The following is a 24,888-nucleotide window of genomic DNA, read 5'->3' as shown; positions in this document are numbered from 1 at the left end:
AGCCACACATGTGGATGCTGAGATGCACCGCACCGGACCTCTCTTTCTGTTAGTGCTGCCTTTCCCCAGAAAGATGCCACAGAAAGAGAGGAGCCTGGCAGGTCTTAAGCTGGGCTCTCTACATCTGGGGAGCCTTAATCGTTTGACGGGTTAAGTTAGAAGATTTAGGAGTTACCCAGGCACACTTAGCGCCAGTATTTGAAAGTGGGATGAACATTTGACATGGGTAAAGAGTCCCAGAACGCGTGATTCGGGGACCTCAGGGTTCTGAGAGCTGCATTTTGTCATGCAAGTGGATTCTTTTCCATTACAATTGTGTGTTTGATGTAGTAGTGGAACCGTGGGCAGCCCCACAGGGATACTACTCGGCTTCATTTTAAGATACACCCAGGCAGGGGTACCCACTTACTCAGTCCCAGCTGGGCTAGTTCTTCAAGCTGAGACTCCGTCTTGGCTGTTGAAATGGCATAAGGTAACTTCAAGGTGAATGGCAGAACATCCCTGACATAAAGAAAAAAGGAAGAGAATGTTCATAATTACATGGCTGCTGCCTCTCTCATGCATTCATTTTCGCTTTAGAGACGTTTCCTATTAAACGGTCTAAAACATCACAAGTTGACACCATACCACATCCAACCAACCGTCTCTCTTTTGGTAGCTCTCATCTGAATTATCACAGGCCAAGACACAAGGCTGCCTGATTGAATCTGTGCCAGCGGTCAGGTTCCCTGCTGGGTAGCGTTGGGTGTGTAGAGTTCGTATCAGGATGTCTGACTGTGCGGGTAGACCCATCACCCCTCTAAAGCAGCCCGTCCCGCTGAGCTAGATGCCCTCTTAATGTTGGACTCTCACTCTCTAGACATGAATGCTCAATCCTTAATCCCCACTCTCTTACAGACAGCAGGTTCTCAGCAAGTGTCTGTTACCGTTTCATTGTACCATTTGCTAAGTGGAGATCACTCCCGTGCCCCCTGTGTGCCAAAGATGAAAGTCTCTACTGTGTTTTAGGGCTGGTGTGCTCTAACTTGGATGTATACAGGAGTCCCTGGAAATCTCATTATATCACACACTGAATACTTAGAGTCAGGAGGTCTGGATGGTGCTCTTAGGCCATGAATGCCACTTGCCACTGAATCCATCTCTGAAGGCAACTTCCAGGTGCTTCATGCTGATAACTGCTAAGGAGGGTGGCGCCATGTGCTGATAAGCCACATGCAGAGGGGGCCTCAGAGATCAGCAAGCCTGCTAGGAAAGTGTCAAGCTGACATCAGGGTCCAGTCATAATCAGGGCATACACTTTTCTGGAGCAAATGATGGGCCATGGGTTTTTAGCAGATGAAATAAACGGTGGTTTATTTTCATATGCAAGGCTGAGAGGCAAGCTCTAAGAACCCATAACGTTAGCACAGGGCTCAGCATAAACCCCTGCCCAGGAGAAAGTCATATTCAATGACAATGGCGACTTGAACAAAAAGGTATGTTAATTTTTTCTTTCTTTCTTTTTTTTTTTTTTGTTTTTGTTTTTCGAGACAGGGTTTCTTCATAGCATTTTGGTTCCTGTCCTGGAACTAGCTCTTGTAGACCAGGCTGGCCTCGAACTCACAGAGATCCGCCTGCCTCTGCCTCCCAAGTGCTGGGATTAAAGGAATGTGCCACCACTGCCAGGCTCTAATTTTTTCTTTTTGGTAGTGGTTTTGGCCTTAAAAATTATTTACTCTTTCCCTCCATAAATGTTTATTATCATCTACAATAAACAGACATTGTTCTGGGCCAGAAACAAAATCTAAGTCCCTGCCAGAATGGAGCACGGTGCCAAAGAACATCAACAGGATATAAACAAGTAAGCTATGTATAGAATGTAGGGAAAGGGTCACCAACCATGGGGAAACATTATGTGGGAGGGGGAAATAAAGACTACTGGAAGCCAGCAGATATGACTGTGCACACCTGTGAGCTCCGCACTATCTGTGATAGGGAGACTTCAGCGGGAGGATAGGAAGTTCCAGGCCAGCTGCCACTACACAGCAAATTCCACAACAGCCTGCCCCAAAGATCAAATAAAATAAATAAAAATAAATGAGGGCTGGAGAGTTGGCTCAGTGGTTAAGAGCATTGCCTGCTCTTCCAAAGGTCCGGAGTTCAATTCCCAGCAACCACATGGTGGCTCACAACCATCTGTAAAGAGGTCTGGTGCCCTCTTCTGGCCTTCAGACATACAGACAGAATATTGTATACATAATAAATAAATAAATAAATATTAAAAAAAAATAAAGGAGGGCCAGTAGTGAGACCGCTCAGTGAATAAAGGGGCTTGCCATGCAAACCTAGCCCCCGGAGCTTGACCCCCTGAAACCCTGGTTTTCAGGTGTGAGGAGGGAACTGACTCCAAAGGTTGTCCTCTGGCATGTGCATGCTCACCATGGCACCAGCTATCCCCTCCCCCAACATGACACACACGCATGCACATGCTCATAAAAAACATTTAAGTAAAAAAAAAAAGAGTATTTAAAGGTGATTTTGGCCTATATATAGGCTCCAGAGATGGTTCAATAGTTACAGCACTTGCCTCACAAGCCTGAGGAACCCCAGAACCCATGTCAATGCCAGATGGACAAGGTAACCCCTGTGATACCATAAGGTAGCTGTAAAGGACTCCCTGAGAATAGTCATATTGGTGAGCTCTGGGTTGGACTGGGAGACCCTGCCTCAGAGAATAAGGTGGAAGTGTCACCGAGGGTGATTCCTGACACCAACCTCAGGCCTCCACAGGCACATGCATGTAAGTGCATGTGCACCCCACCCACATACATGTAAAATGCGTATGTACTATACACACACACAGGAAAGTAGAAAGAGGTATCCAGTCAATGAGCAAATTACACAGGGAAGATGATTCCAAGGTGAGGGAGCAGTATGTGAAAAGGGCCTGGGGTGAGGGGTGGGGTCTGGCACATGAGGAGAGCAGCCAGTGAGTCACTGTGGCTACCGTGGAGTTGGGGAGAGATAGGAATGCAAACTTCTGCCCGTATTTTATCATCAAAAAAAAAAAAAAGTCTTGAAAGTTTCTGTTGAAGAAAATCATATACCAAATTATCCTGTTGTTTATGGTAAGCTTAGGCAACATTCTGGAATGCACTAGATCAAATCTGGATGACTGGAGAATCTTGAAACCCTTAGAGCTGTTGACAGTCAATTACAAAGTTGCAGAGTCAATGAAAATAACAAAGCAGGTGTGGACCAACACCTGATAGTGTTACCAAAGCTCTACCACGCTCTCTCTCATGAAATCAGGAGGCTGTTTCTCCTGACGGTGTCCAGCCCTGGTCAACTCCTGCTTCCACGCCTGACCTAAGACTGTGAACACCTTCTCCTGTGTCCTGGCGAGGGCAGTGATCTTGACTCTACTCTCAAGTGGAGACTAATGGGAACTGGAGTGTTGTAACATCAAAGTGTACCACAAACCCATGTTTGTAAAACCGCACTCAGTCCATTCAAATCTACTTTCTTTACCCACTGTGGAGAAAAGTTACGTGTAACAAAACCAACCTATGCTTATTTTAAGCTTTTACCTAGCTCAGCATGCTAGCCAGAGTTTAAACATCATCTGACTGGCTTGGGTGTACTTAATGACATAGGACAGGAAAGCTATACCTGACATCTGATAATAGATGGTTGTAGCTTTAGACTTATTTAGACAATTAGATGTTATGTATTAAGTGCCTCACATTGTGCCAGCCAGGAGTACCTAGCATCTTCACACACACACACACATACATACACACACACACACACACACACACACACACACACACACTTCCTTCTTTATTTATACCTCATTAAAAAAGGAGCCCTGATATTAAAGTTTGCACATAACAAACAAAATAGAGCCTACATCTTAATGCAGAACTTTCCCCTAAGAGTTTCAGGCCATGCGCAATCCGGATTTACTTCATCTTTGCTCTGTATGCTGTATTTCTAAAGAGGGAGAGACTAACATTATTCAGCAGCTTCTGCTGCCATGCACCAAGTAGTTGAGCACCTGTGGGGCCCACTGACCATGCTGGGAAGAAACTACATTCATTGGTATCAGGATCATGCAACCACACTGACTGGTGTAGGCCTTGATGCTCTCTGGGACACACGGCAGCACAGTGGGGACTGGAACTAGCTGTGTTGAAGCTCAGGTGTGTGTAGTTGGCAGAGTAGAGTGAGGAACTGTGGGCTTTGGCATCAAGATAATGGATTCAAATTCTCGGTCTCTCTCTCCCTCCCCACCCCCCCATGTGTGTGTGTGTGTGTGTTTCTTGAGTGCTGGGACTACAGGTGTGTTCAGTACCTGCTAGTTTGATTTCCTTTTTAGATTTATTTATTTTTCTTATATTTCTTCTTGTATGTATGTGTGCTTTGCCTACATATATATCTTACACCACATGTATGCCTGGTGCCCTCAGAGGCCAGAAGAGCATGTTGGATCCCCTGGGACTGGAGTTATAATTATGAGCTAAGACTTGAACCCTAGTCCCCTAGAATAACAGCCAGTGCTCTTACCCACTGAGTAATTTCTCCACCCCCCTATAATTGCTGGTTTTTGATTATATGGTGATAAGTATCATGGGATTTCGATCCATTTAGCCAGTGACTTGGGGCAGCAAGCTCTAGTGCGTGGTCTGAAAAGCTTGAGGGGAGGGGACAACTGATAAGCTGAGGGGAAAAGGGTCTCTCGCTCTCTTGCTCTAGCGCTGGCTTGGGTGGTAGGAGAGCAGGCAGTTTGGTGTTGGAGCTCTTTCCCCTTGGGCAGAACAACCGTGGTGGCATCTAACCTATCCTGTATCAGTGAGTGTTCACCCTCATTATACATAAATAAATTCTTTAGAGCCTCTCCCAGACTCTCGTGGATTCTCACACAGGTAAGCAAGCACCTCATTCCCATAGTTGTAACTCACAAGGCTTCTGGAAGGGCTATGGATAATGTGCCTGTTGTGCCTGTCACAAATATAAAAGACTCCAGATACTATTTCGATATTAAAAAGCGTGGTCCAAGCCTAGGAGTGATATCGCCATCATCTAGGGGCTTGCTGGGCATGCAGGATGTGGCACAGTCCAGATCCTCTGAGTTCAATTCTGCCTCTTAAGAGGATTACAAGAAATTCTGGGGCACATCTGAGCCTGAAAGGTGGCTGGTTCTCTATATCGTGTTGACAACACCAAAGCAACAGGGAGCTCTGTGGTGCTACTGATCAATGGCGTTCATTACTTCTGTTCCCAACAGTGCTTTCCATTGAGTTGATCTAACACTGCAAATCGGGTGTCCACTAACCGTGGCTTCTCTTGTCCATGTTATACTTGACACGTTCTGTGTGGGAACCCACCCTAGTCTCTATGATGGATTCTCTACGAGCCACCAGGTAGAGGATTTCAGAAACACTTTGGAAAGACTGAGCCCTGTCAACCACTGATGACCAAGAATGTCAACGAGGAGTATTAGAGGAGAAATCAAAGAGCATCATGTGCCTTGGCATTTTGGAAAAAAAAAAAAAAAAAAAAGCAAAAACAAAAACAAAAAAAAAAAAAAAACAACTCTCAGGCCACTTTATAATTTTTTTTTTCTCCGTAGCTTTTTGGTTCCTGTCCTGAAACTAGCTCTTGTGACCAGGCTGGCCTCGAACTCACAGAGATCCGCCTGCCTCTGCCTCCCGAGTGCTGGGATTAAAGGCGTGCGCCACCACCGCCCTGCTCTCAGGTCCCTTTACTTGCAAAATATTGATGCTGAGATCGTCCTGTAAGTGCCTCAAGTGAGGTCTGTGCTTAGCAATTTACCAAGGGCCTTAATTGACCTTCTGGCCTTTAATGCCTAGCCTGCCCTGCTAGGTGTTCTGGCCTGCTTGAAGTGTGGAGGGCAGAGAAGGGAATCTTCTCTGTGTAGTTGCCAAGTATTTGTGGGTGGAAGGCTCTTTCCCCAATAGCCCGAATACCAGGAGGCAAAGTTGGAAGGAAGGCTGTCAGCCAACTTCACCTCCAGCTCACAGGGCAGCACTGACATCATCTCTATCCTGGTTGGCTCTACACTAGACCAGGTGGGTCTGCTGAGCGGGGAGGGGGCTGAGGGAAGGGTGGTGCCGCTGGAGTTGCATCCTGGGGGCTACAGAGGTCTTCTGTCTTCAGAAACACATTTCTGTTAAACTTTTAAAGATGGGAATTACAGTTTGTTATTATTATCGGGGTGTTACTGGCACCCATTTTATCGGGGTGCTGCTGGAATTCAGTGGTGCGTTGCTGGAAAAGCTGGATAATCTCATGTCCTGAGACAGTGCCTCACACAGAATGAACCATCCTGGATCCCTAAAGTCTTTCTTTTTTAGAGGTATTTTGTGCACAATTTTAATAGAATTCTGAATAGTCAGGATATAATTACATCGGGGGGTGTGAAGATTTGTACTTCATTCTAAACTTTGCCTCCAAAGCGTCCTATTTGCATGGAAGCAGCTCCCCTCAGTGGCTCGTGTGACACCCACCACTGCAACTGCAGCATAGCTTCTGCCTGCATCTAAGTCATTATATGTGTGCACTAAATGCAAATATATTTAGTCAAATTTTAAAATGCCAAAGAAAGATACGCTACATCATAGTCAACTAAGTAACGACTTCATTCTCTTAATCTAAAATGATGCGCTGTAACTAGCCATACTTCAGAGCTTCAGAAGCAAAGCACACAGGCTCCAGTGACCCTAACCTGGCAAGCAGGTGGCATCTCCTTGGGGTGAGGTGCTCACCAGGCAGGCACTGTCCATCCTGGAATCTGCCCTCATGTTCTTTCTGCTGATGAGCAGTGCTAGGGTCTCCCCTGGAGATGCCTTCTCTTCCTCGGGCCATTTATGGCTCAGCCTCAGTTAGCCTGAGAGCTGAGTTGCCATGCCAGGCAGAGAAAGGAAAGTCAACAGGTATGATGAATGCTAAACAGTCTAATCCTTAAAATAAACCAAGCCAAACCCAAATGACTCCCCAGTCTCGCTGAGGCAGCCATGAGTTGTGACCTCTGAAAAGACATTTCCTGTAGCCTCTGTAGTGAGCAAACAGAAAAGCCAAGGAAGCCAACCTGGGCTCTGCCTGGTTAGAATAGGCAAGGCTTGCTCTTGCAGACCACCTGGGTTTTATTCCTAGCACCCATACGGTGGTTCACAACCATCCTTAACTCTAGATCTAGAGGACTCTGACTTCCTCTCCTGTTTCTGTGGGCACAAGGCATGCAGGTGGTATACAGATGTATATCCAGACAAATGCTCATATACATAAAATAAAATTTAAAAAAATCTAAAAACAAGAAAGAAAGGAGGGAAGAAAGAAGGAAGGAAGGAGAAAGGGAAGGAAGGAGAGCCTGTAAGGCCAGCTTCTTTCTACAGGCAGCAAGATTTCTTTGCTTAATTACTTCAAGAATGCTAGCTCCATTTGGCTGTTTTTGTTTTGTTCTTTGGCAGTGCTAGGGATCAAACTCAGAGTCTCATGCTTTGTAAGCAAATGCTTTACCACTCAGCTGTAACCCAAGGCACGAGAACACTGACTCTGAAAAGCTGTTATTGCTGCAAAGGAGAGAATAATAGAAACCTACAACTCACATCCTTCCCACTCTGATCACATTCTGGGCCAGGGCTTAATTTCAACCATTAATTCAGTCCTAGAGAGGATGCGAGCCTCAGCTGGCCCGAAGAGCTGTGCAGGATTTATGGATTGGACTAAAAAAATCCACATTTGAGAATAGACTCTGTTCCCTGGGGTTTTCAAAAACGCCATCAGGGACCTTAAAAATTTACAGGTTTAAGTACTGGTTTCATCTATCTGTCTGTCTGTCTCTCTGGATATGTGTGTGCACGTGCATGCATATGTTTATATAGGTGGGTATATTGCTATGTGGGTGTATACTTGTGTGTGTGTGTTTTCTGCTCAATGGCTCGAGCCATCAGAAGCCATGGGACCAGCTTGAAGAAATAACCACATCAATGAGAATTTGCAGCTGGAGGGCCAGGCAGTTGTTTCTATCTTAAACCCAATACTGGAATGGGGTGAACATCTTATTTAAGCGGCAAATCCTTCCCTGACTGCTCTTAGGTGACCAGCCTTCCAGATCCCTTCTCCAGACCGAAGTCCAGATCATATCACACACCAAGCAGGTCCTTCAAGTCATGGGATGTTCCTTACCTGCTGATGCAGTAGAAAGCAATGAGCCGGAATAAATCTGCGAAGCTGATTCCTGAGCCTTCCAGGGAAAAGGCTAGAAAAAAAAATAAAAAAGAAAAGAGATTCCAGAAGGTGGCTGAGTCTTCCTGAGTGTCTGGGAAGGAACAGCATCTAATGCTGCATATGTGGGCCCATTTCCACCCTCTCAGACTACTGTGCAGCTTATCCAAACCAGCTGTGAGGGGGCTGCCTGACAGTCAGACACAGCTTTAAACAGTCAGGCAAGGGCGGCCTCCCTGACTCATGCTCAGCACACGCTCCGTGCCTAGTAAACAGACACTCACATGCACAACAACCTCCTCTGTTTGTTTTGAAATTCAGAGCACAGAGTTTGGGCAGGGCCAAGGGCTCATCTGGCTGCAGTGAGAGGAGAGGCCACTAGCACTTGGCAGCAATGGGTCAGAGGTCCCACCACCCCAGACCCTTTCTTCCTAGACAAGTCAGAGTCCTCTGGCGCAGGGCACAGGGACAGGAACCTAGAGGTCAGTTCAAGGGCTCTAGAAATCATTCCAAGGGTGATATTCCATGTAAAGATTCTAAAATACTGTCTTCTTGCTTGGCTGCATCACACAAGTTCCCAAATGAAAGATGCATTCAGAGAAGAAGCTGTTGCTACAGGTACGGCTCCCAAACAGTGAGGGTAGGCAGTGGCTTGGTGAGGGTAGCCAGTGGCTTGGTTTCCAATCCTCATGGGCCAACCACCTTCATCTCACCTACTAAATGGCCAATAACAGTTCCTTGCCAGACTGAAGGATCAGCATAGGCTATAATTTGTTTTTAATGAAATACCTTATGTGAAAGAACTACGAATGTATGATGGTGTCTATTGCATCATCCAGAAATAATAAAATATCCACTTTTGTAATAAGCCCTCCTCCACCCCTCTCTGTATAGAGACCAACCTGCTGGGTAGATATTATTATGGTAGGACTCAGGCCTGCAGTAAGTCATTATAGATAGGATAATGTTTTGTATAAACTAGCTCTTTCAGTCACTTGGAAGTCCTTTGGGGAGGACTGGGATGGGGGTAACTGAAGAACCTGATAGAGGGTAAAAATCCTCTGGCTTCAGGGAACACAATAAACAGGTGTGTGTGTGTGGCAGAGGGTTCGAGGTTCACTGACAGTGACCATGCTTTGGAAGAAAGGAAGTGGTTTCCTTGCCATGGTGAACCTTGGAAACTGGGAAGGATTTAAAAGCCAGGAGGACTTGTTGCTGGTTGGGTCAGCAGCCCTTCAAAAGCCACCTCAGAATAACAAAACCGACTTAACATAAATTCATTATTTATTAATGTGCTAGACAGTCATTATCTTTAAAGTGGTGGTGGGTCCCTAAGGTGACTTCAGATTATCTCCCTCGGTATTTACTTGTTCTCCAGGTTCGGCCTGTCAGGGGCATTTGTTTCCAAGGAACCCTTGAGCATGTGAACTCCGTGGAGCTCAAGGTTCTGGTTCATTACACTTGAACCAGAAGCAGATCATAGATGCAAGTAGGGTTTTCCTGTGCCAGAAATGTTCCTTCATTGGATTCTATGTAAGGTTATTTGCCCAAGGAGACTGGATGCCAGGGCGAGGGAATCTCACACCTGCCATTCAGTTAACCTTAGTACCTTCAAATGTAGGGACTGAGTCGGGCTCCATCCTGCAGGCTTCCTAGCTCCCCTCTCCTGACCTTCACCCCTCAGTTTGTTAACCTAGAATTTTCAGATCTCCCCACTTTGTTGTGCAGATCCATTTCCTGATCCTTTCTTGGAGACTGGCAGTACCTCAGAACTGTGTGTTCCTTCTTTTCTTTAAAACTTGGCCTCCCTACACTCCACATTTTCAGTGACCAGAAAGTAGACGACAGCTCCCTGCAGCCCCCAGCTAGTCATCTGCCCCTGGGGCTAGATTCATCTGGGATTAACCACCTTTCATGGGCTGCTGAACAGGGCGACCTGGAGGGAACGCAAGTGCCTGAGGCTTATTTATTCAGGAAGGTGTGTAAACACAGGCTTTGACATTAGATCTCGTAAAAGGGCTGTGGCTGCAGCTTCCCTGGGGTTTAGTCATCAGCAAACTAGGGCCCCAAACTTACATGGTACCTAACTGGGAACAGGGCAAGAAGAGACAATCTACACTCAGCGCCTCTCTTGTGCCAAACCCTAGGGTGCACAGAGTATGCACACATGGTTTAATTGACCTATGGCTTAATCAGAAGCTAGCAACACCTCACTGTAGAGATGCTGAATGCCAGGACTAGACATGTCTGTCGGCATCAGAGTCCAGGCTGCTTCCCATCAGGCCTGCCTTCCCTGCCCAACAAACACTTACTGTATGTGCTTTCCTTTATAGGAACCTCTTTGAGAGGTGCTCCAAATTCACAGGGCAGGCGAAGGGAGAGGACTTTCTTCTGCATTTTGGAGGATTTACGAACCAGAAAGATCTAGAAGAAGGAAAAAAAAAAACACAAGTTAAGGAGTTGAAAACCTGGGTACACCCACATTAGAGCACTGGACAGAAATCTCAAGGTCCAAATCAGGAGCAGAAAGAGAGAGAGCACGAGCAAGGAACTCAGGACCGCGAGGGGTGCACCCACACACTGAGACAATGGGAATGTTCTATTGGGAACTCACCAAGGCCAGCTGGCCTGGGTATGAAAAAGCCTGGGGTAAAACCGGACTCGCTGAACATAGCGGACAATGAGGACTACTGAGAACTCAAGAACAATGGCAATGGGTTTTTGATCCTACTGCATGTACTGGCTTTGTGGGAGCCTAGGCATTTTGTATGCTCACCTTACTAGACCTGGATGGAGGTGGGTGGTCCTTGGACTTCCCACAGGGCAGGGAACCCTGATTGCTCTTTGGGCTGACGAGGGAGGGGGACTTGACTGGGAGAGGGGGAGGGAAGTGGGAGGTGGTGGCGGGGAAGAGACAGAAAGAAATCTTTAATAAATAAAAAAAAGAAAAAAGAAAACCTGGGTACATAATTTCCCTTACCTATGATGCCCTGCACATAGAACACCCTGCCCAACAGGACTGCACAGCTCGGTGCAGAACACTCTACAGAGAAAGAGCTCAGAGCCTATGGAAGGCCCCACTGCTTTCAAAAGGGGCTTCACAAGAACCTTACTTTCTCCCTGACCTGATGTTATCCACGAAGCTTAAAAAGTCCCCTGTCTGCAGAGGCACTGGCAGTTTGGTGACTGCTTCATGGTTGTAGGTACATATATGCCTCAGCCCCTGTCTCAAACCTTGGGAAAACTTAAATTACAAAGAAGTTCACATTGATCAAACCATAGATGGCAAACTGGGAGTTGGTTGGCTAGTTTAGCTCATGGCATATTTATGAGAAGAACTTGAATTTGTTAAGAGTAAAGCAGCAGTTGTTTCTGAAGTTTTGTTTTTTGCTTTTGAGTATGAATTGCTAGCTTCTTTTGAAAAATGAGATAACATGTCAAGTCAGACACACAAAGAAAAGCCCCAGGAGGGAAAAAAAATGGCTGCTGCATTTGGCAGGTTAGGTGGATGTCCTCTGAGGTTTGTCCCAGCCAACGCTGAGGCTGCTCCCTCCATGTCCCAACACTGTCTTCACATACGTTTCTAGCAATGTTGTCAAGGCCACTGGAGCTCTGTCAGTACAGAGACAGGCCTGCCATGTGCACATAGCTGTGTAGGTCCAGCATTTCCACCTGGCCTACAAATCAAAGGGGGTATGTAGTTTGGTGGCCTTGGCTAAGTCCTAGTCCCCTTCCTTCTTAAGGGGCTATACTCTCCTGTTCCTTCTTTCTTTCTTCTGGACTCGAACACCTTACACGCTCTTCCTCTCTCTCCTGCTACAGTTTCTCACACCCCACCCCAGCTGATCTTTGCTTTTCTCTTCATGTCTACACTTCCCATGATGCTTAGGGAAGGAGTTACTAGGAAGCCCTTTGAGCTTTATTTTTCCCATAGTATCCACGGGGCATCCGTGGAACTCATCTAGTTCATCCATCTGAGCACTTGGACTCCGGGAGAGATTAAAACCAAAGCAAATGCTCCCCAAACAGCTCCCCAAACAGCATCCTGGGTGCATGTGTTTGGGCTCAGGGGCCCAAACGTTGAGAGGCTGCTTCCTTAAGGAGTGGGGACTAATCAGGAGTGAGTGGTACACGCCTGGGGCCTTGATTCCTAAAGCACTGCAGCCTTGTTGGAGAGGCTGACCAAGTCAGGCCTACAGAGCGCATCCACCCAGAGCCTGCATCCACCCAGAGCCTGCCTTTGTGAGTAAATCTGTGTTGATGCCCGGTCACACATTCCTTTTCATGTTGTCTGCAGCTGTTTTTGCCTGACAAAGCCTGGTGAGTCGATGTGACAGATACTGAATGACCAGAAAACCCAACAATGTCTACACTCTGGCTCCTTACAGAGCAGTCCACAGGCTCTGTCTTGGGTGGTCGCTTAATGAAGGAATTCAGCATTATCCTTAATGTATTCATGCCACCAGGGCCAGGCTTCTAGCCACTGCTCTTCCTTCATCGTCACGCTCGTTTCTGGTCCACATGGCGCCTGTCCTCAACCTGCCCCATCTTGTCAGTCTAGGCCCTGTCAGAGCTCAGGTAGCTGGACAGCGAGACTGACAATCCTGCTAGCTTAGTCCTTGTGCAGGTCTCAGCAGGAATGGTTGATGCCCCACCCCAGCAGGGAAGCAGGGCTGGGTGGGAACTGCTGCCTGATAATGTCCTGTTTCCGAACTTTGGGCAGAAATACGCATGCATGTCATTCGACTGGTAGAAAGGAAAGTCTCGCAAGAAGAAGTTTCTGAGCTTAAAGACCAAAGCTAGAGGCAACAGCCCAGTATGCTGGCCAAGGAGCTCTCTCCAAAGAGGGTCAAAGACTGTGCCTCATAGCCCCGAGCATATTCTAATGCAATTCCTAATCCTGTCTGTTTCTGTTTGCAGGAAGGAAAGAAGAAGCAAAGACAGACTCACTTATATGGACAGACAGTGACACAGATAGGCCTTGGTTGCTCCAGGACCCCAAAGCTGCTATGGCATTCCTCAGCTAGCTAGTGATAGGATTTTCTCCTTGCTACCCATGTATTAGTTACTTTGTATCTAGCATCTGCTTTAAGCTTTATTTTATCTGGGATTTACTGTGTTTGTCTTTTGTTTGGACACTGCACAAAGTGCTGTCCACTAGACCATTGACATCAGGTATCTTTGTCAATTGCTCTGTACGTTGTTGTTTATTAAGGTCTCTCAATTGAATCCAGAGCTCACAGACTGGTTGGAGAATCCAAGCTCCAGTCCCCATACTTTGTATGATCAGTGCATTATCCACTGAGCCATTCTCCAGCTCCTCTTTCTTTTTTAAAGAGAGTCTTTCTACATAGGCCAGGCTGGTCTTGAACCTAGATCCTCCTGCCCCAACCATCCAAGTGCTAGGATTGCAGATATGGGCTGCATTGCCCATATCCATAAAGTAAGTGGACTGAGTAAGAGGAATCAATGGTCCTGGATAAGTAGTAGCTGCTGAAACTGAATCAGACTTTAGTTCACATGGAAAGCTACTAAGAAAGGCAAAGAAAATGCTGGTAGCCTGAAAAGACAAGTCTGTGGTCACAGAGCTTTTTAAGGTTGTGTCCCCAGATAAATAGTTGGGCCCCCGTAGGGTCCCTAGATTCAGAATGAAGGGAGAGCATCATGGGCAAGCAGGGATCCAGGACCAGGTTCAGAAGGTCAGTCCCGGGGCCTCTGGACAGGGCTTTTCCTTCCTCTGATGCTCTGACACCCTGCTGAGCCATACAGCCCCATAACTGAACAGATGAAGACAGGAAGAGAGGCCTGGAAAGGATCTACTCCTGAAAACTACCTCGTGGATCTCAGAATTTCTCTGCATTGTATTTGAGGCCTACACTGGAAGCCAAACTACCTTAAAAGCTGGGAAAAACTTTCTGGAACTATCTAAGTGTTTCTCTGTTTGGTGGCAACTTGCTTGCCTCAGCCTCTCTCGAGTCTTGGGCCTTACCCCTGGAGGCTGGTTCTGCAGAACCTCTGCCGCCTCTTCCTCACTGAGACTCAGCTGCAGCCATATGGGGTGGGTGTGGAGGAGCCGGTCCAGAATGCTGAGCCTGTTGGAGAGGCTGTCATAGCCAGAGTCTCGCGGACAGGTCTTCCCATCCTTTTCTTCCGAATAGCCATCATCCTTGTGTCTCACCATGCTAGAAGGAGGAAAAGGACATGGCTCAAGTGACTGATGCCATCCCTAGGAACTTACTGGGCAGACCTTTCAAAGGATGTGTACCCCCCGAGGGTATCACCCGTCTATCTAAAGATCTTGAGGACAGACATGTTTTATTTTACTCTGTATCACCAGCATAAAAGGAAGCACTTTGTATTCAAAAGGCCCAGCCTTCTACCTCTACCCCTATTTTCAAAGGGTTCTCAATACTATAAAGATTATTATTTAGCTTGGGTTTGTTTGTATTTGGGCATTAAGTATTTGTTACTTGGAGGACAGACCTTTAAACTGCAGAACTTAGCCACAGTAAGCTTGAGGTCTCAATGCATAAAGGCACTCGTCACAAACTTTACAGGCAAATCACACTTGGGGATATTTGTTCTGTATCTAAATGACTGTTTTTCATTTCTTCTTATAAGTCTATGCATTATTTATCCCCAACATTAGGAATAATAAAAATATCATAATCCAATGGTGCTGTTGATAAAAGTCAACAAATGTAAGTCCTAAAAGCTTTTTATAGTGGGTGTGGCGTGGTGGCATAAGCCTTTAATCTCAGCAATCAGGAGGTCTCTGTGAATCCAAGGCCAGTCAGGGCTACAAAGTGAGACCCTTCCTCAACAACAACAATCAAACAAACCAAACCCACAAATAAACAATACAAACAACAACCCAAAATGTGTCTACTGGGTGAGCTGTATTACTCAGATACAATGCTGGATGCTTGAATTTCAGGACTCTCCCTGGAGATCAACCTGGAGAAGACCATGCTGAATGAGAAGAAGCAGTTGTGTAAGTTCATTGAGTCTTGTGGTGGGGGATAAACGGGCACTGAGCTAAGGTCAAGTATTGTACAGCTCTATTACACAAGTTCCCAGCAGGAAAAGTCCTCGGGAGAGAAAGTAGGTGAGTGGCTGGCTGGGAAGAAAGGAGGGGGAAATGAGCAGGGACTACAAACAGGTACCAGGTAACCCGGAGTTGTAGGAAGCATGGTATACGGTAATGGCGGGGATTTCACAACAGCATGAACACACCGAAAACCCCGGAATGACTCATGCCCTTCAGATGGGGAGGTTTCATGGTCTGTGAATCATACCAACAAACAAGCCATATTGTCCTCCTTTGGTCCCAGACCTAATTCTAGGTGAGAAATGAGAAGCCTGGGGCCTGAAGGTGGATGGAGCTGCTGGCCTCTCTGCGAGCACCCCGTCATTTCCTCCTTGGAGCAGAACACTGTAAGTACTGTGACGCTGTCTGAAACAAGGATTGGGGTGCTGGTCTAATCTACATGTGGGCTACATGTGTGACTCCAGCACTTGGAAATGGAGGTAGAAGGATCAAGATGGAGACAAGGTAGAAGCCAGGTGTGGAGCCCAGGCCTTTAATCCCAGAGGGGACAGCTGGATCTCTTCCAATTGGAGATCAGTTTGATCTACATAGTGAGTTTTAGGCTTGCCAAGGCTACAGGTGAGATCCTGTTTCAAAATCAAAACAAAACAAAACGCAGAAAAAAACACAACAAAAGTACTGCGAGGTCAAATCTTGATCTAGGGCCTGTCCTTGCTCAGAGGGAGAGTCCTGAAATTCAAGTCCAAGGTTGCTTGGCTCTGGGGAGCTTCCTCTCTCACACTCAACACTGACACCTTTCCTGGCTCTGAGGGAACAGGTCCCCCACATGGTCCTGGAGTAGCCAGCAGGACCGTCACACTTGACCCTTGTGTTCAAAGAGTTAGGCTTAGTATGGGATATATTCAGTCATCAAACACATACCCAGTGTGCATGCTGTCTAAAGCCCTAAGATGAGGAAGGATGGGAGCGTGGAGGATTGCAGAAAGGAGACTTGGGATTGTGGATGTGGGTGACGCCCATCTTTGTCATTGTCATGGAGACAGAACAAGAGCACTGGGATGGATGGCCAGGGAACCCATCCCTCCCTGTCCCCAGTGATATAAGCAGCGCCATGTCTCATTTATCTTCTAGATGTGCATCTAAAGCACCATATACACAGAAGCTGAGGCAGAGGGATCATGTGAACCGAGGAGATGGAGGTCAGCTTGGGCAAGCCAATGAGGTTGTCCCAGCACACACACAATCAAAGACAGGTCATGTTTTTTTGTATTTCTTTTTTGTTCAAATGAAAGTTTTCTTTCAATTTTGCTATCAATTCCCAGAAAGAGGAGTCTGTGTCAAAATAAGTGAAGCTGTTGCCCCTTCTGCAAAAGCCACCGCAGTCCCTCTGGGTGTTCTAAAGCGACTATTCATAGAGGTACAAGAACAAACTCTTTGAGGGGAAGCTGGCATGAAGATTTCTACCACCCAGTGAGCTAACTGAAGACCACTGCCTCTCCACCCTGCCCATCTATAAAAACCAGCAGAGAAACTTGAAAAGGGTCAGAGATAAGACTGCCCACCAAACAAGGTCAATGAGACTCTGAGGTAAGATGTGGGTATGGGGATCCCAACGGGAGCCACATTGGAAGACTCTATAACTTGCCAAATTTTGAGCCTGTGTAGGAATCATCTGGGGTCTGGTGAAGCCACAGACTCCTGGTTTTGATCCCCAAGATTCTGATTTTGTAGGTCCCGGTGGGCCAGAGCCACGGTAGTTCTCCCAAGCTCTGGGGAACACTGATCCTGTCCATTTGAGGACTGCAAGGACCACTTGATTGGAAAGCTAAGTAGGAAATGTGAACTTTGGGTTCTGATCAGTTAGCTGTTTGGTTTTGTTAGGGGACTGGAGGAGGGGTGGGTAACATGCTACTAAAAGAATCCCTGAAGTTCAAAATAATTATTTCAGAGCCACGGAGATATGGCAGTATTGCACTTGCCTAGCACTGTCAAGGCCCTAGGCTGGATCCTCAGCACTTCAAACAGAACCAAATCAAAATAGAAAAACCATAGCCCCACATTTCCCTGCCTTCGCCAACCTGCCATATTTTATCAGGTCCAAATCTGACGTGTCTAACACGCTGGTACTTCTCCATGGTGTACTGAGCAAGTAAGAGGCTATTCGCTTCCCCTCAGAAAGTCACATCCCACAAATCCTCCCTGGTTTGAAGCTGTTGTTTTAAAAACCACTCTTTGTTCTGATGATTGACCTCGGCCGAAGCAGCCAGGGCCCAGACGGGAAGACGGCGAGCAAGATTCATGGAGCCTCATAAAGGAGAAACCATAAATTAAAGCTTGCAATTAGTCTTTGGCACCGACTTGATCCAACCAGTCACGTGAGGTTTATAGCGTGCTATTAAAGGACCAAGTGGCTTTTTATCAGGGGTGATCTTCAGCAAAGAGCTGATAGATGACATATGGACTGTCAGGTGAATGCACTGCCTCCCTCCAGAACCCCCTTTTCAGGACAGGCGCCCACACCCTGGTTGTTAGGAGCACTGGTTACCAACAGCTTATAGCCTCCTCATTCTCCTGGAAATGCCTGGAAGTTTTATCCAGCCTCTCTCTGGGAAGCTACCACTGTCCATGATGTATAGATGTGGCTGGAGAAGGAGTGGCCATCTTGCTTCAAGGTAGGGCAGTTTTGGAGTGGGATCTGCCAGAGTCGACATTTTTTGCCTTGCTTCCCTTTCTGTGTAACCCCCCCTCCCCCCGCCCTGTTCCCGAGTGCTTTCCTTCAGAAACTATCCACACAAGAGTTATATGCATCACATTCTGCTTCTAGGGAGCTCCACCTAAGACAGACCCACTGGGAATAACAGAAACCATTGGTTTCCAAGACAGATGGGTATCTCTATGTAAATGAGTGTGCTGGCAAAAGCTGAGTGGCTTAGAGAGGTGACAAGGTACCCATGATACAATCCAGGCATTTATAATAATGACATGGTCACAGTGAGGTGTCCCAGGGGCCAGTCGCAAGGGTGGAACCATGGTGTCCCTCTTCTAGCTGGTCCAGGCATGTGAGACCTTGACCAGTTCTGAGCTCCATGTTCCTCGTTTATAAATGCTACCTCCAGCACCAGGTGGTGATTATGTCTTAAGAATCACTTGCCTGAGAGCAAGCAATGACTGTGACTGTGTGCTAAGCCCAGCAGATAAAAGACCATAAGGAAATACCAAAGGACTATGGTGACAAAGAAGGGGCTTAAACACAAGAGGGAACAAGGAAGAGGAGCAGGGCAGAGGCAAATATGCAGAATCTACATAAGCAATACACACACACATATGATATAAAAGTAAAAGGGAATATTTAAGGGGAAGAGAGGGTCATCAACAAAGAGAGAATGGAAGGAGGAGGATAAGCACCCACTGGGAAACTCATAGCCCGCATCTGTAGTCATGGAAACAACAGCCTAGCATCAATGGCTCTGAGTTAACAGCCGAGTATTCCAACAGGGCTCTCTAACGCTGGTTGTCCCTGGGTCACACCTCACTTAAGGCTCTTTGGAGTGTAGGATGAGGGGCCTTTCCACTTCGCTTCTAAGTACCAGGCATTCATAGCTGGAGGAGCTGTAAGGGTCAGCGAGAACATAAAAGGAGCTCCCAGCGGAACAGCCAGGTTGACACTTGACATAGTTTTATTAGAATCAGCAGGATTAGGATCATCTCCGAGAAACTGCGGCTGTGCAGCAGACTCCAGAGGAGAGCTGCTCTTTTATGTTCTGATCAGAGCCTGGAATTCAGAAGAGACCACAGGGCAGCTCCTGATGGCCAGTCCTAGTGTCCACAGTATATCCAGATGTTTGCTTGAACGTTCCAGTACACTGCTCCCTCTACCATGCTCCATCCGAAACAACACATCTAAAGTGTTTATTTTGACTTTATAGTTTAGTCATTTTTAGTCAAATGTGGGACAATAAAGTAAAAGTATATAAAAATTGGAGGTTGGGGTATATAGCTTAGGGGATGTAGTTAAGTATGGGCATGTTCTTGGGTTTGATTCTCAGCATTGTCCAACATATAGATATTAATTAATTAACTAGTTAATTAAAATTTTTGTGAGGTTGTTTCAGTGGGGAAAATATTAGCAGGGTAAATTCAGTCCATAATTTTCCAGATATAAGAATCCTAGTTCAAGCCAGGTGGTGGTGGCACACGCCTTTAATCTTAGTAATCGAGAGGCAGAGGCAGGCAGATCTCTGAGAGTCTGAGGCCAGCCTGGTCTACAAAGAAAGTTTTAGGACAGCCAGAAGTGTTTCACAGAGAAGCTGTTTCAAAACAAACAAACAAACAAACAAACAAACAACCTCCCCCCCCCAAAAAAAACAAAAAAGGACTCCTAGTTCAGGTGTTAATAATAAAAGAAAAAAATATATATATATAAGGGCAAAATTCCAAGTTCTTACTGTCAATCAGGAACAGTTTGTGTCCACCTGGCTGATAGGTCTCAGCAAATGGGCAGTGCTCTGATTGAGGTCAGCCTTCAGCCTTGGCTGAAACTTATAGGATTCCATTGTTATAGACTAAATTCCTGCTCCAGGCCTCAACAGGGAGCCTGAAATAGAAATGGAGTCACTGCTGCTCAAAGTCAAACCCAAATCAAGTTGTTATCTGTCATCCAAAGAATCCTAATAGACAACTTCCAGTCAGTAATCAAGAGAGAGAGAACAGCCAATTTCCCAAAGAAGGTCTCAGTTGACTTTAACAATATTCCCTCTGCCTTAATCAAGTAAAAAGATTACCAGAAGCAGCTAACCAGTTAGTTATGTGCATTTTTTTTTAAGATAGCATCTTTCTATGTATTCCTGGCTGTCCTGAGACTTGATATATAGAACAGGCTTGGCCTCAAAGTCACAGAAATCTACCTGCCTCTGCCTCCCAAGTGCTAGGATTAAAGTTGGGTGCCATAATTACACCCAGGCCCTCTCTCCTTTTGTTTTGTTTTTGTTTTTGTGAGACAGGGTTTCTCCATATAACAGCTCTGACTGTCCTGGAACTCACTCTGTATACTAGACTGGCTGCAAACTCAAGGAGACCAGCCTGCCTCTGCCTCCAAGTGTGTGCACAACCAGTGCCCAGCCCTCTTTCATTTTTTTAAAAAATATTTTTTAATGATTTATCTAACTTTATTTTTATGTGCATTGGTGTGAAGGTGTCAGATCTCGTGGAACTGCATTTTCAGACAGTTGTGACCTGCCATGTGGGTGCTGGGAATTGAACCCAGGTCCTCTGGAAGAGCAGTCAGTGCTCTTAAGCACTGAGCCATCTCTCCAGCCCCCCTCTTTCATTTTTTAAGACAAAGTTTCATTAGGTAGCTCAGGCTGGCTCAGATCTTTAATTCTTGTGCCTCATGGCCCATCTCCTGGATTCCAGGGTTAGGCAGCCTCAGGAGACTTTCTCTTAGATCTCTCTCTCTCTCTTCCTCTTCCCACCTTACAAGGAATGTAACCTTGAAACAACTAAACCAATTTTAGAAATCCTTCTGGTTTCTGGCTATAAAACAACCTCCTGTCCTTGGCTCTTTGCTACACACTCATTCTATTTTCAGAATGATACATTGTTCCACCCTACAAATAAAAATAAAGCCAATTAAGATCTTTAAACTAAATTCTAATTTTGTCTCCCTTTGTCAGAACAAAGCACAGCAAGCTTATATAAACAAATAAAACAAAAGGATCCCCAGACCTCTTCTTTGTGTGTAAAAAAAATCTCTATTGAATTGGATAACTAGAATTTTTTTTTTTTAAATTGGGCACCTTTTTTCATTTAAGATAGTATGTGTCTCATTTTTCTTTTAAAGATAAAAGGTTTGTTGGTTTGTTTTTAAATTAAACACTTCAGGCCAGGGAGATGGCTCAGCTAGTAAAAGCACTTGCCAAGCAAGCCTTACAACCTGCATTTGAGCCCCTGCAACCCAGAAGCACACAGAGTAATCCTAGCATCCCTATGGTGAAATGGGAGGCCGAGACAGGAAGCTCTCCCAACAGAAGAGTCCCCCCAAAGACCAAAGGTCAACTAGCCTGGAGTGCTTAGCACAGCAGCAACCACAAGGGAAACCCTAACTCAATGAGATGGAAGGTAAGACTCTGAAACATTGACCTCCACATGTGTGCACCGTGGTACATGCACTCCCATCCTCCCTCACACACACACACACACACACACACACACACACACACACACACACGTACAAAACAAACTTTAAAAACATTGAATGACAAGTCCTCATTGGAAAAACTAAACCCACCTGGCGGCCCCTTGCTCTCTCCATGCTTATGTGTGAGAGCCTGTGTCCACTCAGCACAGATGCTCACACATGTGCCTTGGAATCTGGTATGTTCAGGGTTCACCTTCATGGACAAAGGCATCTTTGTGCTCCATCAAGGTCTTTGCTTTGCTTCCACTTACAAACTTACTGATGAGCTGTGGACAGGTAGTCACTTGGAGGCATTGGGAAGGTCTGAGCAGATGCTCTGCCAGACTCTGACAACCTGTCCACACTGAGCTCAGGTCGGACCCTCCTCCCCAGTCTCCTTCAGCTACAAGGAACCCATGACTTGGCTCTCCTCACTGCTGTCGGCGTGTCTCCAAGGCATTAACCCTTCACGTGCTGTCCTCACCTGAACCATACTCAGACCCAGTCCAGAGCGGGTGTGAGTGGGAGCTGGGATGCTGGTGGTCCTTGCTCCTGAGGAGGAGGAGATGCTCTCGAATATTTGGCCTGAGCTTCATTCTGAGGTCCCTATGTTCAGTCTTAGACTCAGGCCTTCCCTCAACCAGGCTCCGTTGAGTAAACTCTGACTGTTTAGTTCTAGCCTTAGGAGACAAAGGGTTCTTGTCTGTGTGTTTACCAGGAAATGGGTGGCCAAAGTCACCACAGCTACCAAGCCTTTGGCCATTTTGGAGTCCTGGGCAAGGAAGCGGCTTCATTTCTTGCTGGCTAACAAATCTGAGGTTTTAGCAGCTCCTTCCTCATTGCTCATGGATTCCTCCCAAAGACAGCCTTTCTAGCCTTAGGGTATAAAGCCAATGATGACGTTTAGTCTAGATTTGAGGGGACAAATAGGACACTGGTCGCCAAATATAGAGTGCTTATTTCAGTACTGGGAGAAGATTATTCCAACAACAGGAGCTTGGTGCTCACAGGAGAAACCAGAGAGCAGATAGCATCAGTGGACCCACCCACCCTTCAGTTAGGGCAGGTGCCCTGCAGGAGGCTTGGAGAAATATCAGGGGACATATACCAAAGGGGTGTTAACATTCATCCCATGAGTTCTCATTTAGTTGAAATATAACTACATCCCTGGCACAAATGAATATGCCTTAGAGGGGGACCCAGGCTTCTTGTTTCTGAGAGGTTAGTGCTTGGGCTGTCCTAAGAGTGAAGGACCAGACAAAATGTGGAGTCACCATGCTTAGTGGGAGATGAATCCAGGGCTTCTGAGGGCTGGGGGTTGACAGGTGGTAGGGATGAGGATCAATAGCTTTTCAGAAAATATAGGCTCCTTATGAAGAAAAATAGAGAGCCCATACAGAAAAAAACAAAACAAAAGAGCATCTCATAGAAACATTTCTGGCACAAATAATAGTTCTTCACACATATGCCAAGCAAGCAAAACTTCCCAGAAACCTTCAGTTTTGAAAACATCTATCTGATGATTGCTTTAACACCTTCAGGCACAGCAACAGTTCCTGACTCTCCAGGCTAAATGAAACCCCGCTTGGTCACCTTAAGGTCTGGAGATGGAGAAAGACCCGGATCACCATATCCGTTCTGGATGACATAAGGTCCTAGTGCATGGATTCTGTTTATAGCACAAGAGTTGGCAGATGAGCTGAGGAACCTTCACCCGCTGGTCAAGACAGACAGAGAGGGTGACGGCTGAGGACCGGGGAAACGTGTTCTTGTAAAATCTCTGCATATTTAGCTGAGTTGGAAGGGATAGTTAAGCCATCCAACTTAGCTCCTTATTCGAGGTGAGAATGATTTCACAGAACAACTCCCATACAGAAACTACATAAGTCCAGTTTTCTGAGTTGTGTTTCTGCCGCTTTGTAGACATTGCAGGCTGAGAGCAAAGCCAGAGGCTTGGACACTCTAGGCCAGTGTATTACAGGCTCCTGTTCCACATTTCCAACTTCTGAAATTTCCCAGCAGCCTACAAGCTGATGCTTTATTTCCCCAGGGACCTCTTATCCTTTCAAACTCTAAAAGGAAAACGAAACACTATTATATTTTGGGTTTTGGATTTGCTTTCCTGGTGGCTAAGGGCTATTGCTTCTTGAGGGAGGAAGCCACAGCTTCCTGAAAGTGATTTCTAATGATATGTAGCAGGAGGATTTTTATGGGGGGGGGCAGCTTTTTTTTTTAGTGCTTTTATTTAATTTTTTTTAAATTTCTATTTCCTGAGGCCCAAGAGGGAAGTATTTAGGAATGGGGACAAAACCTGATGACTGTCACCCAGGGCAGCCATTTTCACACAAGAAAGACTGGGGGTTGGGGACAGTGGCGGTGGTGGGGGTGATTTCATCCTGAAGCTTCCTCTCCAGCTCAAGATGAAAAGGCCAGATATGGAGTCAGTGCTGGCAGAGGCTTTCATTTGTTCTTGTAAAAATAAGAAGTGGAAACAAAGAACCTGTTGTCCTGGTTGCCCTTGGAGCTGAGAACTGGGAGAAGAAGGGGAGCCAGGCGGGCTCAGTCTGCCCCGCTGCCCTCCAGCCTGCGGCTTCATGGAAAGGCATGCATTCCTTGCATTCAGGGTTTCTACTTAAGTGGTTTCGGCTGTGCGATGCGATGCTATTGCCTAGCTGGACCAACTCACCAGCAGAATTCTAACTAAACAGATATCTTGTGGCACAGCCAAGTTAGCAGGAGGCAAGGCTGCCAAAGAAAAAAGGCCGGGGTACAGCTTAGCGGTAGGCACCTGCCTCTATAGCAGGCACGAGGCCATGGGCTTGATCCCTAACACCAGACCAAAAAAAAAAAAAGTGTAAAGCGAATCTAACCCTAGAGTGTTGCCAATGTTACGCTTAGATAGCCAAAGCCTACTGTTGACAGAGAAGCCAACCAGGAAACAGAATGGTGCCACTGGTCAAAACAGGAACACCAACCAGTGCCCTGACACAGGCTGCTAGCCTCGACACTGGGGAAGCTCAAGCAGGAGGATGACCGCAGCATATGGATCCAGGAACAGTCCAGCAACAGAGAGAGACACTGAAAATCAACAAGCAACAACCAAACGAAGAAAATTACAAACCCTACTCACACACACACACACACACACACACACACACACACAACAGAACCAATTTCTAGGCCCTAGACTGTTTAAAAAAAACTACCTTGTCTGTTGGCAAATATTCATTCATGATTTACCATCTATATACTTAGTAATGTAAAACAAAAGGGAAGGATTATTCTCAAAAGAGATAAAGCAGCAAAGAGAACAGACCTGCCTCCATCTCAGTGGGTGAACTCATGCTTGGGTTTTGTTTGGTTGCTTTTTTGTTCTCTCTCTCTCTCTCTCTCTCTCTCTCTCTCTCTCTCTCTCTCTCTCTCTCTCTCTCTC

General features: G+C 46.2%; 1 protein-coding gene across 5 annotated transcripts in view; it reads right to left on the bottom strand.

Moving 5' to 3' along the window:
* Positions 1 to 24,888, bottom strand: part of Rin2 (Ras and Rab interactor 2) — a 171,016-nt gene that overhangs the window by 26,581 nt on the left and 119,547 nt on the right. For all 5 annotated transcript variants that reach the window (XM_050159577.1, XM_050159579.1, XM_050159578.1 and 2 more), the window contains 4 exons: positions 14,219 to 14,411; positions 10,542 to 10,653; positions 8,191 to 8,263; positions 410 to 501 (listed from right to left, as the gene is read on the bottom strand). In XM_050159577.1, the coding sequence (XP_050015534.1) occupies positions 410 to 501; positions 8,191 to 8,263; positions 10,542 to 10,653; positions 14,219 to 14,411 (470 nt within the window). The remainder of the gene's footprint in view (positions 1 to 409; positions 502 to 8,190; positions 8,264 to 10,541; positions 10,654 to 14,218; positions 14,412 to 24,888) is intronic.

Source organism: Alexandromys fortis, unplaced genomic scaffold (genome assembly GCF_014885135.2).
Source record: "Alexandromys fortis isolate MF-2015 unplaced genomic scaffold, M_Fortis_MF-2015_v1.1 scaffold_115, whole genome shotgun sequence".
Classification (NCBI taxonomy): Eukaryota; Metazoa; Chordata; class Mammalia; order Rodentia; family Cricetidae; genus Alexandromys; species Alexandromys fortis.
Note: the sequence above shows the minus strand (reverse complement) of the source record. Positions and strands in the feature narration are given on the sequence as shown.